Below are 25,870 nucleotides of genomic sequence, written 5' to 3'. Positions count from 1 at the left end.
CGACTTCTATAACAGCGACGCAAATGCGCCGACTCAGCTAGCGCTGCCACTTGTCACCAATGTTAAAACTGACGGACATTTTTCATGGGTGGATGACATGGATCTCCCACCTGCACCTGAAGCGGAAATGAGATCTGTTCCTCGGTTAGACCAACTCTAAAATGGGGGATGTTTCTACGACGACTCCTGCAACTTCTATAACAGCGACGCAAATGCGCCGACTCAGCTAGCGCTGCCACTTGTCACCAATGTTAAAACTGACGGACATTTTTCATGGGTGGATGACATGGATCTCCCACCTGCACCTGAAGCGGAAATGAGATCTGTTCCTCGGTTAGACCAACTCTAAAATGGGGGATGTTTCTACGACGACTCCTGCGACTTGTATGGACTTCCAGAATTCCACCACGACAATCTTCATCAGCTACGAAACTATTTACAGCACTGATCTCCCATCAGGCATACCGAATAGGTACTACAATTACTAATAATATCGGCTCCCACGTTAAACTTCAACTGCCACGGACACGCTAAGGGCAGCGGACATCAACATCGCCCTGTTACAAGAACTGAGGACAGGAACTTGGTCCGGATGATATGGATACGACACGCACGCCGCCGCGGCGGCTATGGAACAAACAGGCACAGCCACCCTCCTCCGAGAAGGGATTGCAGTTTCCGATGTCGCATATCTCCCAACGGCGCGAAGGGTGGCCATAACAGTTGAAGGAATCAAAATCATAAATCTCCACGCCCCATCGGGCACTGAGAAACGGAGGGATCAAAAATGGTTCAAATGGCCCTGAGCACTATGGGACTTAACATCAATGGTCATCAGTCCCATAGAACAACTAAATCCTAACTAACCTAAGGACAGCACACAACACCCAGTCATCACGAGGCAGAGAAAATCCCTGACCCCGCCGGGAATCGAACCCGGGAACCCGGGCGTGGGAAGCGAGAACGCTACCGCACGACCACGAGCTGCGGACCCGGAGGGATCGCTCCCAGTTCTACACAGAGGATATCACGCCTTTATTCCTCGGCAGATACGATAATCTCATTGTAAGTGGAGATTTCAACTGTGTTCTCAAGCGTACAGACCAATACCCTCATTTCACCACATGTCCGAAACTTCGCTTCCTCGTCCGCCGCCTTCCTCTCCTCGACACTTGGCGAGTGGTACACGACGACTGCCAGGCATATACACATCACGGGCCACTCCGCCAGCCGACTCGATAGAATATAGGGGAAGGCGGGGCAAGATGGGGAAACTAACTTTAAACCCTTACAAAAGGGACAAAAATAAACAAATTCAAGTAGGTTTGATTATCACTTGTTCACTTAACCATTGAATTACAATAGCATGCAAAGAAACCTGCAAACTTGCTACATTTCGTTAGAAATATCTCGATTTGAAGTATAAACTACCAATTCCCCGTCTTGCCCCATAGGCGGGGTAAGATGGAGAACTAGCATGAATTCATCTCTAAAGCTTAAATAAGAACTGGAATAACGAAATAATGTGACGATAAGATTTCGAAACATGGTTCTGCGAATTTTAGAATCAGGTATCCCTTTTTTTGTAGGCCTCTTACTTTACATATTACAAAAGTGTGGACAGCCTCGTCATCACCACTTTCTATCCCTGCACAAGTGTCGTGGGCCCAGCGTCCGCAGCTAATACACCGTATCCAGCCTCCTTCAGAGAAGTCATAGCAGCATAAACATTCTTCACTCTCTTCCTCGTTGTCAGTCGACCTCAGTTTATTATCCCTTGAGCGTGAAGGGGTGGTTAACACGTCAGTAACGTTCGTCACTTTTTCGTTGTCATTATGTCCTTTTCGTGGCATCCCAGGTTTATTAAACGTCTTTGAGAAGAGTTTTCGTTTACATGCAGCTCGTTTTGGGACTCCTTTTCGTTTAATTTCTTCAGATTGTTCACTCCTATAAGGAGATTCTGTTAAAACAACGGGTTTTCCACGCCTGTTAGATGGTTTCCTTTTGCTTTTTTATCCACCTTTGGAATAGCAAACACCATTTCAGGGCTGGTAACCTGAAAGTTAGACGAAACAGAGGCTTGATCGTCAGTTGTTAATTGTTCAGGTGTTTCACGTCTTGACAACATCTCAGGTATTTGGTCTTCCGTTTCTGTAACTTCAGATGTTTGAGCTTGTAGAATGTCTGTAGTTGAACATTGAAGGTAATCACTTTCTTGAAACACATTTATGTTTACAGGCCAAATGCCTGTTTTCCGAAACCCGTTCACTGCTGTGGACATTGTAGCTGAATGAATTAAGGTTTTGCCGAATAAACTTGCGGTCTGATGCAGCGTAACAACTTTTCCAGGATGGGTGCGAAGCCACGATCTTACTTAATCTTCGTAAAATTTACTGAGAGGTTTCATAAATGCCACGTCCAATGGTTGAAGACGATGTGAGCAGTGTGGTGGCAAACACAGCAAGACAACCCCATTTTCGCGGGCCACATCTATCAGTTCTAAATTCTTGGTGTGCGTTTTGTGGCCGTCCAATATGATAAGTATTGGTCTTTCCTTTGACGCTCCAGTAAATGCAATAAACTTCTTAAACCAAGTCAAAAATAGCTCTTTCGTCATCCAACCAGTTTCTTGGACTTCTGCCCAGGCACCAGGGAGCAGGCCAGTCTCAAACGCGTGTTGCATTCGTTTTCGAGGATAAATTAACATATGTGGTACGTAGCACCCCGACGCTGAAACACAGATTTCTGCAGTCGCAGTCTGGCCTCTTTCTGCTGAAGTAACTGCTCCCACCTGTCTGCGCCATTTCAAAGCAACCACCTTTGTGTGACCTTTTGGAATGACTGTAAAACCAGTCTCATCGCAATTGAATATCTGTCTCCCGTAAACTTGAATGTGTCTAATTGACTTTCTAACAGATCGAAAAACCGATCTACAGCAACTCGATTACACCCTATTGCTCGTGCGATTGATGTGACCTCTGCTTTTCGTATTGTTAAGGTAGGATTTCGTGGAAGAAACCCATTGACATATTTAATTTTACCCTCGTGAACGGAATATACCCCACTGCATGGAAATGAAGCATAATTCGACCCATCCCTAAGATCGAAAACCCGCAACTGCCTAGTGATTACCGACCAATTAGCATACTGCCCGCTGTTTCCAAAGCACTTGAATATATTGTTCATGACCAAATCACTGAACACTTGGATGAATTCAGCCTATATGACAAATTTCAATCCGGTTTCCGTAAACATCAAAGCACAAACACTGTTCTAATTAAAGTAACTGATGACCTGAAATGTGCCATCGACAATCGAAAGGCAACAACATTGACGCTACTGGACTTCAGCAAAGCTTTTGACACTGATAACTTTGATATATTGCTCAGAAAAATGCAACAGCTTAATTTCTCTGATAGTGCAATGAGATGGTTTGAAAGCTACTTAAAAGACAGACAGCAATGTGTTGTCTGCGTAAATGAAAAATCTTCCTGGAAACATGTTTCCTTGGGAGTGCCACAAGGATCAGTCTTAGGACCACTTTTGTTTTCTTTATATGTCAACGATATTTCGTCGGTTCTGTCCACCTGTAAATATCATTTCTATGCTGACGACCTCCAGCTCTACCTAAGCGTCAGGCCTGAAGACGTAAACACTGCAATCGCTCAGATGAATGATGATCTGTCTTCAGTAGTGACATGGGCGAAAAGCCTGGGGCTTAAACTAAATGCAAAAAAGACACAAGTAATCTTAATAGCCCATCAGAAATTAATAAGTTCAGATTTCCGCGAACGGCTACCTCCTATTCTGCTCGACGGTACTCCAATACCATATCAGAAAACAGTGAAGAACTTGGGTGTAACTTTGGATGAGCATCTCAACTGGGCGGAGAATACAGTCGCAGTGTGCCGAAAGACGTCTGCTTGTCTCTATGCTCTCAAAAAGTTTCGGAAAATATTTCCACAGGACTTGAAACGCCAGCTCGTGCAAGCACTCGTTCTACCGAACCTCCACTATTGTGATGTGATTCAACAAGGCACGAGTAGTGAAAACAAAAGACGGCTAGAGCTAACCATGAACGCCTGTGTGCGTTACACCTGCAACATTCGCCGATATGATCATGTTAGTGCTTCATACTCCGAGCTAGGGTGGCTGCGGCCGGACAAATTGCGTGACTACCACACTCTATGTCTACTTCACAGACTCCTCGTCGCGCAAGCACCCCAGTACCTTGCTTCAGAGATTAAAAACATGTCATGCCATCATAATCGAAACACGAGGTCACTCTTATTTGGTATCCTAACTGTGCCCACTCACAAAACAAAAACTTTTGCAAACTCCTTCTCAGTCGCTGCTGTCCGCCTCTGGAACAAACTGCCCCTTACCTTGCGCAAAATTCAATCTCCTGCTGCTTTTAAGAAGAAGTTGAAGCATTTCCTACTATCATCCTCATAAAGTTCTCCATAAAATTAATGTACCAGGCCAATCCTCTCATCTGTCAAATAGCAAAGCTAGCGTATCCTATCTTGCTCCTGAGATGCCTTCTTCTTCATCTATCTCTATTAGCCAGGCAATCTTCTTTTCCTTTATATTTCCTTAATTATGTTTCTCATGTCTCTCTATTCTTCTCCTCCCTTCACCACGAGTCTCCCTCATACTCCCTGCTGCCAGCACTCCTATCTAAAATTTGTCTCTTCAATAATGTCTAATTATAACAGTACTTATGATCTACGAATATAAACTCTATATGTATGTATTTTTCCAGGTGTACCTTTCTAATTGTTTATTTCACTTTTTGTACTAGATGTAGTTTAACATGCCTACTAAAACGTATGAATGTAAAATAAGTAGAATACCTGGTTACATGTAAGAGAGGGCCTGATGACCCTAATCTTGCCAGGTTAAATAAATCAATAAATAAATAAATTTAACCAATCTCTTCCAGCACATTTGGCTGCAGTATTAAATGGATGTTTGATGTTGTTTCGTTCAGCTAGCTGAAAAGCAAGTTCACAAAGTTCTTTAAGTGTTAGGCCAAAATACTATCATTCCATCTGTGTTAAGTAGCCTTTAAGTTCTGCCTCTTGTTGTGGGGTAAACACACTAGTGATCGGTCCTAACCTTTTCACAACTGTGTAGCCAGGATTAGCATGTTTCTTGGCCACATGTCGTTCAGTCGTTGTCTATCGCACGTTGAACTGTCGAGTAGCTCTGAAGGAACCCATATGACCTTCTATAACAGCATTTACAGCGCCTTCCATTGACTCCAATGACCAATCTTGCATAGACCTATGTCGCCGATACTTGCGAACCATTTGAAATAAAACACGTGGAACGTACTATTGAGTCAGATCATTCCCGGTAATCTATATTACATAGTAAATACCATATTTCCAATAGTCAGTCGTTAAAGCATAGCAAAAATACTGACTTTGCACGTTTTGTGTATTTGTATTCACCATATAGCCTAAGGCATCCTTTGTAATTAATTAGGAAACGTTGGAATAACGAATACCATTCTATTTACAATTATATTCAACGTATAATGTACGTGTTCAAAACCTGCAGCGAGGTAAACACATGAGACGATAAGAACGTAATGGTTGGACAAATAGTAGGGGCAAGACGGGTAAACTCCCCATCTTGCCCCACCCCGTCTTGCCCCCTACCATGCTGTCAGGTTATGTTACGCCTACATGAACACTATTTAATGAACATTTACTACTGACACAGCAGTTTACTGTTAATAAGACGTACTATTCAGTGCTATATATACAGTCTGGACAAATGTTCACGAAACACACGTTTTAGGACCTCGAAATGGTTCAAATGGCTCTGAGCACTATGGGACTCAACTGCTGTGGTCATCAGTCCCCTAGAACTTAGAACTACTTAAACCTAACTAACCTAAGGACATCACACACACCCATGCCCGAGGCAGGATTCGAACCTGCGACCGTAGCAGCAGCGCGGCTCCGGACGGACCTCGAAAGATGTAAAGCATTGTAAATCAGTTTAACAATTGTACCTACCCTACAAAGCTCACAGAAACCGCCGCGAAACTAAGGTTCAGCAATGTCAACACACTGCGACCTGTGTATTGATGATGTTGATGTAGCTATCCACAGATGGCAGCACTTTTTAACTGTAGCTTATAGCCCTTCCCCGTCTTACCCCACCTCCCCGTCTTTCCCCGCCTTCCCCTACATCTCTAACGCTCTAAAATCCGTTCTCCTCGACGCGGAACGTTGGCCGTCTGCCTTTTCGCATCATGACATCTACATCTGTGCCATGAAGCTACTTAGGCAATCTATATGGCGCAGTGCAGGACCTTGGAAACTCAACGTCACGCTACTGCGAGACCCTTATGTCGACAACACGTCACCGACACGTGGCGCACTTGTGTTCAACGCACCATGCGTTACGAGACCACACTGCAGTGGTGGTTACTGTGCTCCAAACCTTCCATCCGACACAGGTTGACACACTATGGCAGAACCAAAGCCAGGTGGAATCACCAAACAACAGATTTCTACTATAGCGCTCTATGAGAGCTCATGGATCACCCTACATCGCCGGATCGTCTAAAAGAAACTCAGCCCTTCAAGGCAAAGATTTTAACCTTAACCAGGTGCCGTCTAGTGGGAGCCATTGTACGAGCACGCAGCCAGATAGGATTAACAGTGAAGAAGAACCTTCTGTGCATTATATTGTTCAAAATGTTCGTCGACGCCGATGGGCCTTAATGACAACTTTTGACCTACCTACGGCTGACTTCGCAAGCTACCATTGCGGATGCCTTCACAAGCACTACAGACTTTTCTATCAAGAAGTACCTTCCGGTGCAGAGGCCATTGCTGAGGTTACCCAGGAGATACATTGTACACTAAACGCCGCGACTGCAACCCTCCTGACTGCGGAGTGACCACCGACGACGTCCATGGCACTGTGGCAAAGGATCACTGAATCGATCTCCCGGCCCGGATGGTTTACTTTTCGAATTTTACAGAACCTTTCAAGATTTGATGTTGCCCCACTGGAGAGATATGTACTGGAAACTTTTGTCCGGCGTGGCAATCCCGCCACCATTGTTCATGGAAGGCTTACTCGTACCATTCCGAAAACCTGTGGGAGAAACACGACTCGACAGTTATCAGCCAATCACGTTACTCAGTTCCGACTTCAAGATTTTCACACGCCTTCTAACAGTGCGACTCAAACACGTCTTACGAGACATTGTTTCCCACGAACAAACATCCTAAGGCGGTGATCGTAATATACAGACAGCCCTCAGTGAATATCGAGATGTGATCGCCGTGGCAACACACTCGCGACTGCCAGGCGCTTTAATCTCCATCGACTTCAAACAAGCGTTTGACCGCATCAGTAATGCATTCCTCAACGCAGTGATGGACCGGATGGTGATTCCCTCGACGTTCACACAATTGATTATGCGGCTCCTTCGTGGGGCAGACTTACAGAACTGCACGGATTGAACGCTCAGTACGGCAGGGTTTCCCTCTGTCGACGGTGCTTTATGCCATTGCGATGGAACCACTCATTTGCGGATTACGGCGACGCTTGACAGGTATTCCACTCCGGGATCATATGTTCCGCTGCCGAGCCTACGCGGACGACTTGGCCCTTGTCGTACGTCCAGCGGCAGACGTAAAAGCTGCGATGCAGTGGATTACCCTTTACAGTGCACTATGAACGTCGCAAAATCATGCGCCATGAAGATCGGCCGCGGCCTTCCCGCAGACAGCGTAGTCCCCTTTCAACTGGTGGACACTCTTAGCTGTCTCGGGTTGGTGTATACAGGAGACATTCGCCACACCTCGGCTATCAGTTTACGGGCGAAACTCCAACGCATCTTGGCCAACATACCAAATCACCTACTACGCCCGCTGAAAATAGGTGCCAGAGAGTCACATTGGTCAATACCCATCTGGCAGCCCGGATACCCCATATCGCTCAGATTCTACCCATCACTGTGACAATGGCAGCCAGACTACAGGCGGCTTTCGGGTATTTTATATGTTCTGGACACATCTTCAGAGTCCAGTATTAAACTCTCACCTTAAGGAAGAGGGATGGTGGCCTCGATCTGGTTAATGTGAGAGCCAGGACTACGGCACTTTACACCAATACTATGCTCCGGTTATGAAAAAGTCAAAATGCTAGTTTTACTGGAATGTTGAGCACAAAGCTCGCACCTGTTTCGGGACGCCCACCGACGTATTTGGCACACATCCCACCTCCGATGTCGCACATCGGCCGTTTCCTTTTGGAATACAGTTACACATGCACCGAGCTCCCCAGGACCAGGAAGACGCCCACCCGCGACATCTACCGCCTTCTCCGAAAGTCCCCACGCCGAAACCCCGTCGAAGCACGTCACTCCCAGGTTTCATGGCCTACAATTTGGAAAACGATCCACCAACCACACCATACCACTGACACCACCGCAACATATACCTTCTCGTCAACGGCAAATATACTACAAGACAGAAACTGCATCTCATCGTCATGGTTGACTCATTCCTGTGCCTCAAGTGCAATGTCGAAGATACAGATTTACATCGTTTTGAGTGTGAGTTAGCAGCAGATGTCTGGACCCTCGTACAGACGACTGTGGCTTTCTGCCTCTGAGTACCACCACATCACGTTTCTCCTACCATGTTGATATATCCCGACAGGACCTGCTTTCCATTGTCTAATTGGCACGCCATCACATGGATCAGTGGCATGGCTATCAACTATCTCTTCCTGGATGACATCGTTGATCCGGTGGACTTTTAGACACACCTCCAAGTACGTAACCACACCCTTCGCCGACATCGACACTATCGGGCCACTTCCGCGAATTGTTTACAGAGTATTTTCGCCTACCCGCCTCGGAGGTGGAATCTCAACGTAACGTGCCGGCGTAGACTGGACGATCCCACGTTCGCCTTCTAATAGTCAACGACAGAATGGATGTTGTTCTGATGGGGCGCCAAAGTGGAGGAAGCCGCGGAAAGTATTCCTAATTTCTTTCACTTCTCCTTTTTCCTCCTCTTCTAAGTTTTTTTCCTTTGCACATGTTTATCCTTTTCACGTATTGTCTCTATCTGCAGCCTATTTGTTTTCTTTCTCCTGTGCTCCCCTATGAAAATAAAATTTAAAAAAGTCGGGTTGCTGCTGCTGGTGAGACTGTATGCTTATTTCCCTTCTCAAAAAAAAAATAAATAAATAAATAAATAAATAAATAAAATAAAAGTAGGATGTTACGAAAATATACCTATTTATGTTTTCCGTTTTCAAGGAATACTGTGTTACCTTATGAAGAACGTCTTTTGTTTTCATACAGTAGAGGCGTTTATTTGTTTTTCTCATTACCTGCAACTTTTTGCTCATGTTGTAGGTGTTTGTTCCTTTTGTTATCAAAATAAAAAATAAAAATAGAAACTAAAAACATAGAAGGAGAATAAAGAAGGTGGTAGAGCACTTGCCCACGGAAAAAAAGGTGGTAGAGCACTTTCCACATAAAAAAAAGAAAACAAAGTTGGTAGAGTACTTGCCCGCAAAAGGCAAAGGTCCCGAGTTCGAGTCGTCTCGGTCCAGCACACAGTTTTAATCTGCCAGGAAGTTTCATATCAGCGCACACTCTACTGCAGAGCGAAAATTTCGTTCCGAAAACTGATATTTCACTACATACATGTTTATTACACACACATGTTATTCTAAAGGTACATTTCTGTGTAAACATGCAGTTTAGCAAGTTATTTACAGTTATTGCTGTTCTTACAACCCCCATGCTTTTTTTTATTTAGAAGTTTAAGTACTCGTTTGTATATGCCTTTTACCAGTTATTTTTGCCTGATAACCACATACATTCAAGGATATTCCGCTCCTTAATATCTAATATTGTGATGTTTGCTTTGATGTTGAAGTTTCCCTAGCTGCGAAAACAGACATTTATGTTAACATGTTCACGTTTATTCAGTTTTTGTGTTTTAATGCTCCTTATAACGTGTCGCAATAACAGGAGTCAGCCAAACATCATTCCAGATAATACTGGATATGTAAATATGAAAGTATGTTATTGAACCTTGAGATGCGTTTTACAAAATTAATACCTTACACTGTTATTATAGTGTAGAACGGGTTGTTTTCGTACCATTAGCTATACTAGCATTTCTCACTCATAGCTCACTGATTTCCTGGATATATCAAACATCTCAACTAGTAATTATTTTCGTAAGCAGGAAGTTTGAGCTTCTACAGATCAAATGAACAATTAAGGAATGAAACAAAATTGTTGTAGTATGGTGTAGATGCTTGAAAATTCCCTCTAATGTTTGACTGAGGGAAACTTCATTTTTCCAAATAATTTATAGACCGACAGCCGCAGGTCTGAGACAGCCACACACTATGTGTGGTGCAGCTAAGGGTTGGTGAGCGAGAATGGCTGCCTTGGATAGCTGGGACTGCGACACCTGTGGCCAGGATTTTCTCAGTCGCTGTCTAAAAGCGATTTCCCCGGTTTCTGGTGAACTTACGAACGTACAAAGCTGTCAGAATAACCATTTGTTGGTAAGAGAAAAATCAGGTTACCCATTATCAAATAATTCTACAGAAATTCCAGATACACAGATCAAATCAATGAAGGGTATTCATTGCCGCCTGATTAATGTTTGCAAAATATATGTAAGCAAATTAATGGAAAGAAAGAGATAAATAACAGCTGACAGTCTCAATTATTACTATCGATTAATCTGCATCACAATCTCAGATACAGTCAATATTATCTCATAGTACAATAATGCTTAATTATGCAAATGTGCCATAAAATGGACAGCTTCACACACACATACACACACACACACACACACACACACACACACACACACACACACACACACACACGTAATATGAATACATCATTGTGTTTCATTAGCTAATCCACTTCTCTCAATGCATCATATGTCTATATTTTATATAACTGCAGCAGCTGATTAAATACTTATTCATTTGACTGCTAATAATGAGGCGTGGTGCCATCTATGCAAATTCTAACTCACCCCTCCCCCCTTTTGGAGAGCGTAAGCAAGCTATGTAATAGTTGGTTACACATATGCCCAACCCACCTCATTTGATTCCTGGTTGCTCTCGTTTGCAAACGGTATCTCAGAGGCAAGCGTTGGATGAGGAACTTACGTACTAGAAATTCCGAGTAAAGATATTTGTCGGTTTAAATTAAATTCCATTTTTTAAATCATACAAGGTGAGTCACACTAATAAGTAATGCCCCTTACATTTCGTGAACGGCTTTAGGTGTCGAAACGAGGTTTTCTGCAAATGATGGTACGCTAAGGACCACGTACTTTGGTACGCAGTAAAGAATGTTAACTTTTGTATTGATCAAGATAATGAAATAAGTATAATTTTTAAATAGAATTATATATTTTAACGGCATCCCAAAGCGTTTGAAAATACTCGTACAGTGATATAATCCTTGTTAATCTTGAGGTAGAAACTCTTCACAAAGGAATCCCAGAATTATTCTAAAATTGACAAACAAGTCACTGAAATCGGTGTTTTGTGTTGTAAACACTCTCAGGCCAGGCTACATCGTTGTATCACGCCTTTCAACTGTTTAATTGTCTGACTATAAAACTAGTAGTAATTGTGTTGTCTATCCGTAGATCTTTACTGCGGCGACATTTCTTGCATGCAGACATGCTCACCGATGATGAGAAGTTAGACATGCTAAATTTATACGTCGAATGTCAAACAAATACTATGGAAATGGTAATGAAAACTCACTGACAAAACGTAGTTGTTTCCAAAATAATCTGGAAACGTACACACATTTCAAATAGTTTGCTTGATCCCCATCGGATGCGCCGAAAGGCAGCATATGTCCCAGTTCCAAATACAAAAATCATAGTGACCCTTTATCTACGTTGTACAGAAAATGAAGTTTTGTCTTACAAGGAGAGACCAAGACGTTGGTATCAGGAATTTACCCCAAATTTGGTACCCTTTTAGTAGGCCATTGAAATAACACTGAAGTGATATCAGGTGTTCCCCAGGGAAGCGTTCTGGGACCTCTAATGTTCCTGATCTATATAAATTACCTGGGTGACAATCTGAACAGTTCTCTTAGGTTGTTTGCAGATGATGCTGTAATTTACCGTCTAGTAAGGTCATCCGAAGACCAGTATCAGTTGCAAAGCGATTTAGAAAAGATTGCTGTATGGTGTGGCAGGTGGCAGTTGACGCTAAATAACGAAAAGTGTGAGGTGATCCACATGAGTTCCAAAAGAAATCCGTTGGAATTCGATTACTCGATAAATAGTACAATTCTCAAGGCTGTCAATTCAACTAAGTACCTGGGTGTTAAAATTACGAACAGCTTCAGTTGGAAAGACCACATAGATAATATTGTGGGGAAGGCGAGCCAAAGATTGCGTTTCATTGGGAGGACACTTAGAAGATGCAACAAGTCCACTAAAGAGACAGCTTACACTACACTCGTTCGTCCTCTGTTAGAATATTGCTGCGCGGAGTGGGATCCTTACCAGGTGGGATTGACGGAGGACATCGAAAGGGTGCAAAAAAGGGCAGCTCGTTTTGTATTATCACGTAATAGGGGAGAGAGTGTGGCAAATATGATTCGCGAATTGGGATGGAAGTTATTAAAGTAAAGACGTTTTTCGTCGCGGCGAGATCTATTTACGAAATTTCTGTCACCAACATTCTCTTCCGAAAGCGAAAATATTTTGTTGAGCCCAAACTACATACGTAGGAATGATCATCAAAATAAAATAAGAGAAATCAGAGCTCGAACAGAAAGGTTTAGGTGTTCGTTTTCCCCCGGCGCGCTGTTCGGGAGTGGAATGGTAGAGAGATAGTATGATTGTGGTTCGATGAGCCCTCTGCCAAGTACTTAAATGTGAATTGCAGAGTAGTCATGTAGATGTAGATGTAACATAATTCCCAAGTAGTAAAGTGCGCTATCCTGGCTATTCCGAGAAAATTGCAAGAGAAGTTTCACTCGTCTATTATGTAACTAATGTACCGATTGCGAGAAGTCGTTGTGGGCGAGTGGATACCGTTCCCACTCTGCCAGAAGGTCATGGATGAGATGATGGTTTCAGTACAGTTGGCACGGTAGCTCAGCGTGTTCGGTCCGAGGGGTGCGTGCTCTCTATAATAAAAAAGGTAGAGCCAAGGGATCAACGATCAACTTGAACGGATGTCTTGTGACGTCCGCCCAGACCAAACGCAACGAACTATATCGATCAAAAAATAGAAAAAAGGACTGATTGCTATCTGTAATTAAAAAAATGAGCAAAAGAATCAACAATCAACTTGAATCGATGTCATGTGACGTCCGGCTCGACCAAACTCAACGAACGATAGCGAACAAAATGAAGGAAAAAACAAATCCCGCTAAAAATTATTTTTTACCCTGTATTTTAGTTTTTGATCACCCGTCACATTATTTAACTTTTATGTTCAAGAGATAATATATTGAAAAAACCCTTCGCGAATTTTCGTGCAGTTGTGGTGAATTTCTTATGTTATTTACTATTTTTAATTAAATTTTCAAGGACGACGGACAGGCTTGGAAAGCCCAAGTCAAACTTCGATAAATAATGATGCGAATCACGTTATTCACAATCACTAATATAGCAAGTCACAATGTGCCAGACCACAATATTAATGTACACTTACTCTCTGGATGTGCGCTCGACATCACACGTTGCGAGGTGGTATCTGTCATACACACATGGAAAATATAAATTGAATTGGCATCTACTTCATCGAATGAATGAAATTTTCCTGCATTTACAAGGAATATTTAGAGTTTCTGAGAGGAAATACGCCTCACTGAGATTCTGAAAATTAAATTAATACGGAAAGTGATGAAAAAATAGAATAATAATTAAGTTTGAGCGAGAGTCGAACCGTCGTCTTACACACGTTCGTATCACAATGCCCGACTGCTAATCACTTGACCACCATGAACTCTAATGCCCAGAATCTACGCAAAGATGCGTAAGCCCCATAATAAAGGCTTAAAACATCTGTTGCGATTTTCTCGGAATTGCCAGAGTAGTGGCCTACTAAAAGAGTAAAAATTTTAAAGTAAATCTGTGATACCATCGTCGTGGCCTTCCCTTGTTAGTAGCCAGACCTGCCTTTCTGCACATATCGAAGCAGTCTGCCACATGAGTTCTGCGTGGCGGTATTTACACCACAATAACCGACTTTGGCCACATTGTTTTCTAATTTTTGTGCGTTTCTCTGACTACTTTGCGAAAGGTCTCCAACGTCAATACTAACAAGCGCTATATCACTTAATTGCCTTTACAAGAGCTACTGAATGCAGTTATGAATTGTGTATGGTTCCATTAAAAATCATACTTGTTGAAGTATCTCGGTTGATACCAGAGTTCAGTGCATTATCCATACAAAACTTTACGTGCTCCTCAGGTACTATAAAATGCAGTAAACCTCGTTTCGATATCTGGAATCGTTAAAGACTCACCTTATATATGATCCTTGTGTACAAATATTTATAGGCTTTCTACTTCCCATAGTTATTTTGTTGTTACATGATCACAGCGTCGAGAACACGGTGTACAAATAATTTAATTTCCTACTACAAGAGAAGAAATGAAAGGCTTTCTGAGCGTAGTAGATATGAGTAGTCACGAAAACACTTACTACAATAAGCAGTTAATTGCTAAATCTGTTACCTATAAAAATTTGTAATCAAAACTTATTATTTGTTTTTATTAGTCATGAATTTTATACTAACAAAGGAGAAAAAATTTTAGTCGGCTAAAATTTGGAACTGAAGGAACTTGTTTTGCATTACTGCAACAAAACTATTTTTCGGATTTTTCAGTTTCGGTCGAGAGTTAATTACTTTCCGTAACCACTGATCAGCTCAGAGATGAGGAAAGTTATGACAATATTATCGAATCGCGGTAAGAAATCCAAAAACTTTTCAGACAGAAAAAGCAAATTTGGAACTTCAGTAAGTGATTGCGTTTCCTCCGATTGCAGCAATTATGATTTCATGGTTGCCTAGACCACTATACACCTTAAACAGTTCTGTTCCGCTATTTCCTACAGAAAAATTGGTAAAGTAAATCTGGTACACCCTGCATTCGTTTGTGTCTTCCCTTTCGGCTTTCTTCCGAGAACATCTTTACACTGTACAACCGTACTTCTACGGATCTCTCTCGGTCTGGCGCCGCCGGCTGCCATAATGGCTGTGAAAAGCCTTAAGATGGACTGAGGAAAGGGTTCTAACAAATAAAAAATTTAAAAAATTTGAAAACGAGAGAGATAATGTTTTTATTTGAATTTTGTAATTTAAACTGATCGCTGTGTTCCAGTCACAGAATGCTTTCTAAAATTTTAGTTTCCGTATTTAATGGATTGGCATAGGGACGTGGGTAGAAAAGTTCAAACAAGAGAGAAAGGCATAATGCTGATTTTATTATTAGCAGCTGCTTGCACAATTAGTTGAATTTGAGCTCAGGAGGCACCGACGAGAAACTGAGTCGTTAAAACGACGTGATCAGCATTTCCGTGGCATCTGAGCAACGTGCTCCTGTATATTTGCCTTGCCTTGAGATCAGGTAAAGACCGAACGTGTCCCTAGTAAAAGCGTTCCTATTTCTTCTTTTTTTTTAGACGTTAAAGAGCGACCAAAAGTTAGGGCAGGTGACGTTACATTAAGCAACCACCTTCATCCCTTCAAAGAGGAAGGGGTCGAAAATTAAAATAAATCTAGTTGTGAATAAACACCACAGACACATATGGAGATATAAATGGCTATTCGTGCACAACACACAGTTTAACAGTACGCCAAATTTGGAAGATCTGTATATTCACTGCATTCTGTGGAGCAAAATGTGCCTCGTACTTCCATAGAACTGCTTGGCCATGTCTCATCAATTTCGATCCGAGCCAGAAACCGAAGAGCTAATTCAGGACCTTGCTGCAGATCATGAGGTTTCAGTTGCTGTGTCGTCTTGATCTTGTACGGGCACCAGTGTAAAATAGACCGCAAAACCTTCTGTACTATTGACCACGGGATGGACAATTCTAGTGACACTGCACGAGCGCTAGCACTACCCAGAGCACGAGCTACCTGGTCAGTTCTAGCAACAGCAACTCCGTCAATAAGGACTCCTGCCTTTTACGGATGTCACACTAAGCTCACCCGTGTTTTCGACTGTCATTATGATCTTAAACCATTTAATGACATCGGACCTCTGGTCAAGCCTTTCAATCTGAGATACTCTCTCAATGCAGCACTGTAATTGCTGCCGCTCACATTAAACCGTTTCACTAACACTACTCGGTCTCCTTTCTCGATACACATATAGTTCACTCACGCAATAGCTCGTCAAATGGCATACTGAATCTCATAGCGTCATGTAAACAGTGTACAGCGCCAGATTTGCATCTGGTAGCCACACTTTGAACTAATTTTTTACCAGCGTAAATGGATTCCTCATTAACGGATTAGGATATTTAACAAGTTTCGCTGCTGTACGATAATTACAGCCCACGTTGTACCTCTATGAGTAGTTGCACTTTACTGATAATCACCCGTTACATTGCACAACAAGTCATGAAATCTCAGGAGAACTCAGTATCTTAGCTGTGAACAAGATACATAATGAAGATAAGAATAAATATTCAGACTTACTTCAATAATGTCTTGAAGGATAAACTGAAGATAGCCACTCACATCTGGAACTGTCATCCAGCGACGCCACGGAGAGTTCGAGTTACATGGGTGAATTGTAAAGCTAACGTCTCTGCTCTCACTTCGCTTATGATCTCTGTAGTACTGCTGTGGCAGCGGTGGACGCCATAGACACCACCAGACGGCCTGAATACTGTCCGGTCCATTGCAACGGGTTGGGAATGCGGTCTGTCAGTTTGCTGCCCAAGAGCTGGCCTAGAGGCTGCCGTTTCCCCCATAACTTCGACGCTCTTTAGTGTCGATGGATGACGTTTAAAGATATACACTGAAACGCCTAAAAAACTGGTGTAGGCATGCGTATTCAAATACAGAGGTACGTAAGCAGGCAGAATACGGGGCTGCGGTCGGCAACGCCTTTATAAGACGAGTGGCTGGTTCAGTCGTTAGGTCGGTTACTGCTGCTACAATGGCAACTTATCAAGATTTAAGTGAGTTTGAATGTGGTGATATAGTCGTCGCACGAGCGATGGGACACAGCATCTCCAAGGTAGCGATGAAGTGGCGATTTTCCCTTATGACCATTTCAAGAATGTGCCGTGAATATCAGGAATCCGGTAAAACAACAATCTCCCACATCGCTGTAGCCGGAAAAAGATCGTGCAAGAACGGGACCAACGACGACTGAAGAGAATCGTGCAACGCGATAGAACCTTCCGAAAACTGCTGTAGATTTCAGTACTGGGCCATCAACAAGTGTTAGCGTGCGAACCATTCAACGAAACATTATCGATGTGGCCTTTCGGAGCCGAAGGTCCACTCCTGTAACCTTGATGACTGCACGACACAAAGCTTTACACCTCGACTAGGTCCGTCAACACCGACACTGGACTGTTGATGACTGGTCGGACAATGACATGTTGCCTGGTCGGACGAGTCTCATTTCAAATTGTATCGAGCGGATGCACGTGGTTGGGTATGGAGACAACCTCATGAATCCATGGAGCCTGCATTTCACCTGGGGACTGTTAAAGCTGGTGGAGGCTGTGTAATGGTGTAGGACGTGTGTAGTTGGAGTGATGGGATCCCTGACACGTCAACATGCGACTTTGACAGGCTACACGTACGTAAGCATCCTGTCTGATCACCTGCATCCATTCATGTCCATTGTACATTCCGACAGACTTGGACAGTTACAGTAGAACAAAGTGACACCCCATAAACCCAGAACTGCTACATAGTGGCTCCAGGAACACTTTTCTGAGTTTAGACACTTCCGCTGGCCACCAGCTCCCCAGACATGGACATTATTGAGCATATCTGTGATACCTTGCAACGTGCTGTTGAGACAAGATCTCCACCCCTGGTACTCATGGACTTATGGACAGCCGTGGAAGATTCATGGTGTCAGTTCTCTACAGCACTACTTCAGACATTATTCGAGTCCATGCCACGTCCTGATGCGGCTCTTCTGCGAGGTTGAGGGGGCCCTACACGATATTAGGCAGGTGTACCAGTTTCTTTGGCTCTTCAGTGTATGTTCCTATCCTTAGTTTTTTCCTCATAACACCCTCAGCAATCTCTCGAAGTCTGTCGATATGTTTTCTTTTTTTTTTTTTTTTTTTTTTTGCTGTTCCCTATACACCATTCTCATTAGAAGTACAACGAATCTTTTGAGGAAGATATAATCAAATTACAAATGAACAATTGTTTTCAAACAGGAACATATTGCAATAACAATAAAAATAATGTAGTAACGTATTACCTCCCATTCTTTGCTGTCACGGTGTATCAAAATACTCTCTATACAACATAATACACTATCTGATAAAAAAGTCCCCTGAGGTAATGCGGCATTCACCACTAAATGTCACGAGAGGCGTTCACGCCTGTATGAAAGGTGACGTGGAATAGTCATTGGATGTCATCTGAGCAACAAATCCGTCAGTAGTATTTCAATCATCCTAATGCAGCCCAAATTGACTGCTGGTCAAGTGAGTGTGAAGCGTATATCGAAGAAACAGCTACAACTAAACCAAGATCAGGCAGCATCTTGTACTCACGGACAGAGATTGTCGAGCATTCCGGAGGGTGGTTGTAACTAAACGCATGAAATCATGGTAAGGAATCATTCATGATTTCCTAAGTGCTACCAGCAGTCCACCAATTAGAATGACTGTGCATATGGACTTAAAGACAATGAGGTACAATAGTCGAGGCGCTCTTCATACGTTGCACTAAGTGACGATTGAGGTTGTGTAAAGGGAGACACCAGTGAACAAACGATGACTGAAAACGAATTATTTAAAGTGATGAATCACGTTATATCCGTCCGGGACTTTTCAGCCCTTCTATAGATGCCCATGTCGGCTGCTGGTGATGCGATTGTGAAGTGGATAAGCTGAGGAAGAACCACAGCTAAACCGAGCGCAGGCTGACGATGAAAGCGTTTTCGTTTAGCGAATGGCAGGAGAATGTTAAGTGTCATCATTTGTAGTGCCGACAGTGAACTATGGAGGAGGTGGAAATTGGAAATGAGCGTTTGGCGTCTTTGGCCGGGAGGCCCCATACGGGGCAGGTCCGGCCGCGTTGGTGCAGGTCTTATTACATTCGACGTCACATTGGGCGACCTGTGATGGTGATGAAATGATGATGAAGACAACACAACACCCAGTCCTTGAGCTGAGAAAATCCCTGACTCAGCTGGGAATCGAACCCCGGGCCCTTAGGACAGCACTCCCTCATGCTGACCATTCAGCTATCGGGGCGGACAGTGGAGGAGGTAATGATACAGTATTGGTTTGTTTTTCGTGGTAAGGATGTGGTCCTCTGATTTTGCTCAAGAAAACAATAAATGCATAAGGCTGTGAACAAATTTTACCACAGTGTACTGCGTAGTACTAGAGGAACAATTCGGAGACGATGATTGTTTGTACCTGTATAGCAATGCACCCTGTCATAAAGCAGCATCTGCGAGGTAATGGTTGGTGCATGCACAGTGACATTCCTGAAATGGGCAGGCTTTTGCAGAGTTCCGAACTGGACCCAACTGAAAATCCTGTGGATGAGCTGAAACATCGACTCCGCTCCAGATACCAGCATCAAATATCACTACCTTCTCGGGTTTCAGCCCTTGGGGAAGAACATGCTCCCATTCCTCCACTGACATTTAGATACCTCACTGAAAATGTCACCACCAGAGTTCAAGCCGTTATAACAGCGAAGAGTGGAAATACCCCATATTAATGTTCATTAACAGGTGTCTGGCTTCATTTGATCAGATAGTATACGAATACCTTATAGTAAGACATCATAATACTGTAGACGAAACAAATGTTTACAAATAGAAATACATTTAATAACAACAAAAGTAATGCAGTTCTGTAAACAGTACCAATGTTATACACCACTTTTCGTTGCCTCAGGGTATCAATGAAATAACGCTACACGCAAAGCCATATTTTACACCCTTACCTGCATTAGCTTTAAGGCTTCGATAAAGACATCAGCAACCTCAGCTTGCTTGTTCACATCAGGCTCGATTTCATCCATCTTTTTGCCGAAAATGGAAGCGGTGACAACAGCCAGTGTAGCGTGGATGAGCATCCTCGTGATATCGTATTCAGTGCCTGCCGCTGCTGCCAGATTTTTGCACACGAACTCTGCACCCTCGTTGAACTGTTGCATGAAGTCTTTCATTAACTGGAAAATCGAAAAATGACTGACATCATGAGCCGGAAGCACTGGTTTTCATTATCTTTTAATCACGAGCCTATTTAAAGTGAGCAGCACTCATATAGTTACTAAAATTGAATCGGTAAGTTGGGGAAGAGGTCATGTCCCAGAAAGTAAATTTCTTCAGCAGATGCAAAAAACAGTTTTACTACACAAGGTCTTAAACGTGGTGTCGTGGATTTGCCATGTAGCAACTGGCTCCACGGTGAAACAATATCCACGATTACAACATACTTTAGCCATCGACTGTGGTCACTAATAGAGTTTGAATGTACTTAAGATGACACCTTTTCGAGACTGACGATGTTGATGAGGTAATTAGCATTCTACCTGCAGCGGAATGACTGTGTTATACGCGTTTATAGCAACAAAGGACTGTGTTAGGAGCATACGGTTTTATTCATAATGTACCTAAAATACAACCAAAAGCAAAATACAGCAAAACAGGCAATGGTAAATATGCTTCATCTTCATCTTGTTAATGTTTCGCGGGCAACTGGTAGATACTGTTATAAACTGGTTTTTGCTTATTACTTATGTATTTTAGAATACTCTGTAAATCGTCTAGTTTGTTCTTTTTTTTTATTGGAACAGGTCCGCTATACGCTCGTTAACTTAATGTTTTTTTAACGAGTACTTCTGCTGGTGGGACATGCCCCCAGTTATATTAAACGAAGCATATAGATACAAAGATCAGTTATCTCCGGTAAACGTAAAGTGTACATGACCCCCTTCTCCAATCGAGTGCTTCCATTACAGTGATGGAGATGTCTTCAGTGTCACTTACAGCGGTTGTTCGGTTTTTGATTCACTTTCCTCTTTCTCGATTAAACTTATTGGCACTAATACAGTATTCACACTTCGTAATAACTCACTAGCAAAGGCGTGATTGTCCAGAGGCATATTTCATAAATTTACCACATGAACATTGGAGGGAACAGGGCAAATACTATATTTCCTCCATAAGGAGGGTTGTGGGGCTGTAGAAATTTCTTTACAGGGGAAGGAGCCTACGAGACGTTCAAGTTGCCTATTCTAGAGTACTGATCATTCATATCAGTTTGAAGGACATCATCTTTACGCCAGTGACGGTTATAAGTTTTTATTACACACTACTGCAATTTCAGCCTTAGGCCATTATCAAGTGATATTACGGCTTTAAGCCATATCAACGTAATGTAAGCTGACACATTTGTATGTCGTTGTCAATCCTGTTAAATACATAAAAACTTATAACAGTCACTGGCGTAAAGATGATGTCCTTCAAAAAGTGTTTTATAACTGTGAATCCCAGCTACAAAAAGTGTATTCAATATCAGTTCGCACTGCTGAAAGATACTGAGAAACATGTAAGTACAAGATATAGAAGCGCATTTTATTTTTATTCTTTAAGCACACAGGTTCTCTAAATTTTTAGAGAAGTTCTTCACCTATTGCTTGGTGCTCTTCTTGCAAACCCATCAGAGCTTTCTAGAGTACAGAAATCTAAATAAATGACTCAGTGACCGCGAGATACGAAATCAACTAAAATCGCTCAACAGAGGAGAGACGATCGAAATAGTTCCAATACGGTTCTCCATAGACAGAGAGAAATAGCTTCATTCTCTCCAAGTACCAGCCTATGTAGGTCGCTGCAGGAGTAAAGCATTTCTAGTGATCGAAAAAAATGCAAAGTTCATTCACGTTTTAAAGAATAGTAGTCGAACAGACGCAAACAACGACAGACCAAAATCACTGACGTCTGCCTGCCGAAGAATATTAGAACACCTTTTATCCTTTGCTGAGTATGACCTTTCTGGAGACCGAAAAATGCCTCTGGAGGAACCAACATGTATTCCAAAAACTCACCTCGCTCTGTCGTCCTCGAGACCCAGAAGGATGTAGCTATCGGTAGCATGGCCGTTCTCTGGAAGGTTTTCGAGGTAGATCCGCAGTGTCATTTAACGAACTAAATGCGAGTGTAATGAATAATAGGCTATCTTCGTAACTGGTTTGAAGAGTTTCCAGCACATAATGCAACACAGCATGTCGTTTCCAAATGAGAGTAATCCTTAGTCGTAAAAGTTAATCCAGCCTATCCAAGGGCATATTGTAGGGCAAAAACTGTTCATAATTTCTGGAAATTGTCTAGTATGTAACGTCGGGAAATCTGAAGTTCTTCGTGGGTGACGTTGTTGAATCCAGAGAAGATGCAACACTAGAAAACTGTAAGGAATTGGAGGAAGACCTACAGCCGAATAGCACTTGATGTCAGAATTGGCATTCGAGCCTCAACAGAAAACAGTGTAACGTATAGTCCGTAAAAAGGCGAGAAAACGCTTCATTGTACGAATACACGATCGCTGAACAGTCGCGGAAAGCAGTCACATCTATTCAATGTCGGGCAGTTCTCGCACTGAGCGATTTAAAATTGAACGACTACATGAAAGGTGGCAGACTGAGATTCACTTGCAGAGTGCTAATGAAACATTGTTCACCTACGAAGCAGACAGCTTACAACGCCGTCGTTTGACCAATACTTGAGTATTGTTCGTCAGTCTGGGACCCTTACCAGGTAAGATTGACAGAGGAAATAAATCGTATCCAAAGAAGAGAAGTCTCTTTTACCACGTAGATGTGTAGTAAGAGGCAACCGTAATGAGTTGCTCATGCAACTCCAGTAGCAGACGCTACGACAGAAGCGTTCTGCAACACAGTTTTGTCTGCAGTTAACTGTCTGAGGGGTTACGTTGGTAGAAGAACATTTCATATTTCGTCAAGACATTGTCATGCAAAAATTAGAGTTTCGAGCTGCTACGGACATTCGCCAAAAATCGTTTGTCCCGCGCACTACTAACTACTGGAACAGGAAATGGGAAGACACGCTCTATAATGAGAACTGTGGTGTGTCGAAAAAGATGTAGATGTAGACTGCGCAACACATTTAACGGATGACATTTTCGAAGCCCTGTAATTGTATCCACTGCAACACAGAAGAGAGGAATTTGGCTCAAGTGTGCCTACAATAATCTTCTGTAACAATGCTAAACCGTGGCGTCTTGCGGCGTCACACTCGGCGTCGCCTCAAACAGCAAGGTGCTGGCACATGCGGGAAAAGCTGAAAGCTCAGACGAGCAAGCTGAGTTTATGATGTCACAGTGGCACTAAATTTCAGCACATTTCTGCCCGAGGCCACCGTGGACGCGTCACACTATGGGAAGGTCGTCACATCCTCTCTTACCCAAATCCCTCCCTTCTTCAGAGGCCTCTCCCTTAGAGGTCAGAACCACGACGCACGTAGATGAAATCATGGCGTTTTCTTATGTTTGGCGGAGGGAAACGTTTCAGACAAACCGTCAAAAGAGTGGCACGGAAGGGTGTCATTAACACCACCCCGTCTTTTGGGGCGTTGATTCTCATACATTTTGCGAGCGAAAACGACAGTCCACAGTGTGACGAGCAACAGGACGACATTCTTGAAGACATTTGACACTGCTGACACCTCCCGGATGATTCAACCCTACTCTAAGGACATCGTGGGCCTGCAACACCGTTGACCGTGATCGCATTCCTTTGGGGTGTACAGCCACAGCAACTTCTGTACCGGTGTACAGGGTAGAACCGCAACGGACCGTTCAGAAATATACGACAATATCTGAACGCCATCCGAAACAGCAAAGGGTATTTATGCTTTTTCAGCCTTCCTGTTTCGCACCCTTCTGCGGCGTAATGATGCGGGAAGGGGAGCGATGGCCATACCACATTGACACATACGTGAATAAAACGGCAAAACTCCGTCTAAGAGCCACTAGTGCGGCAGCACCCTTGGTGCTTCCCACACACATTTGTTGCGCTCTTTAAAAATGTCCGCCCCGGTAGGTGAGTGGTCAGCGCAACAGACTGTCAATCCTAAGGGCCCAGGTTCGATTTCCGGCTGCGTCGGTGATTTTCTCCGCTCAGGGACTGGGTGTTGTGTTTTCCTAATCATCATAATGTCATCCCCATCGACGCGCAAGTCGCCGATGTGGCGTCAAATCGAAAGACTTGCACCCAGCGAACGGTCTACCCGACGGAAGGCGCTAGTCACACAACACACTTTCACACTTTAAAAATGTCCCTGTTTAGAGAGAGCCATTCATTGATTCCTAGGCGCCGGTGTGACAAGCGCCTCTTAAATTCCACATGCGGCAGGTGCCAACTCAAAGACATAGTGCCACTCACCTGAAGTGTGTCGAAATGGTTGCCTATTGCGCTGGCGCCTAGGAATCAGTGATTAGCTGTCTTTGTATAGAGACATTTTTAAAGTGCACAACAAAGCTGCGCAGGTAGCACCGGGGGTGTTGCCGAACTGGTAGCCCTTAGAGGGAGTCTTTGCCGTTTCATTTTCGCAAATCTATGTAGCAATCCTACCCCCCTCCCCGCCCCGCGTGATCACTCCACAGAAGGGCGCGAAGCGGGCGGGCTGATAAAGCATCGACACCCATTTTCTAACTCAGATGACGTTCAAATTTTGTCGAATATTTCTAAAGATCTCTTGTTTTCCCGCCCTCTACTTAAGGGTAAAGGCCAAACCCTCCAGCCCTTTCGTATCAATTCTGAGCAGTGGTGTACCTGAAACGTTTCCCTCGGTTAGCCGCAAGAAAGCGACGCTGAGCGTCGTGGTTCTGAAATACACAGAGGGGTCAAAAGAAGGGGAGAAATGTGAATAAGAGGGGCCCTGTCGTGTGACACGTCCATCCTGGCCCTGGGCAGAACTGTGGTGAATTTCGTCTCAGTGTGACATCATTAACCAAACTTAAACTTCACATGTAGGTACTTCTGAGCTCTGGTCTTTTCTCGCTTGTGTCGACACCCTGCTGTCTGAAGCATCTCTGAGACCGAGAGTAAAATCTGAGGGTGCCACGCTTTCGCACCATTGCAGAGGACGGTCGTAAACATGTATGTGCCAAATTTCAGATTTCTATATCGAAGTGGGCAACACTTACGGGGTTTCGAAAAGTGCCCCTTCAATTGTGTTACGAGTGTAGTTTGTGTCATGTGCTAATTCGTGTTAAAATGTGTTGTACAAATGAATTATTCCGATGGCATGTAATATCAGGAAGCCCTGGGAGAAATATAGCACCCGTCCAGTATCGTGTGTCTGGTGGCAGCCGGGCTACAATACTCCAGCTCCTATGGAGCGTCCAACGTCAATGTTGCTATGAAGTCCTGATAATAATGAAAAACTTCGTCAGTCTTTGTTGTGCGTAACTGAATAGCAGTCGTTACGCTATATGTTGGGACAGGTCAAGCATCTTATTGTATTGAATCTTGAAGAAAAATGAATCATTTAAAAAAAATGGCTCTGAGCACTATGGGACTTAACTGCTGAGGTCATCAGTCCCCCAGAACTTAGAACTACTTAAACCTAACTAACCTAAGGGCATCACA

General features: G+C 43.3%; 1 protein-coding gene across 2 annotated transcripts in view; it reads right to left on the bottom strand.

The window, feature by feature from the left end:
- Nucleotides 1–25,870, bottom strand: part of LOC126175200 (cytochrome P450 4C1-like) — a 214,856-nt gene that overhangs the window by 94,416 nt on the left and 94,570 nt on the right. For both annotated transcript variants that reach the window (XM_049921800.1, XM_049921801.1), the window contains exon 3: nt 20,201–20,428. In XM_049921800.1, coding sequence (XP_049777757.1) covers nt 20,201–20,428 — 228 coding nt within the window. The remainder of the gene's footprint in view (nt 1–20,200; nt 20,429–25,870) is intronic.

This window comes from Schistocerca cancellata, chromosome 3 (genome assembly GCF_023864275.1).
Source record: "Schistocerca cancellata isolate TAMUIC-IGC-003103 chromosome 3, iqSchCanc2.1, whole genome shotgun sequence".
Classification (NCBI taxonomy): Eukaryota; Metazoa; Arthropoda; class Insecta; order Orthoptera; family Acrididae; genus Schistocerca; species Schistocerca cancellata.
Note: the sequence above shows the minus strand (reverse complement) of the source record. Positions and strands in the feature narration are given on the sequence as shown.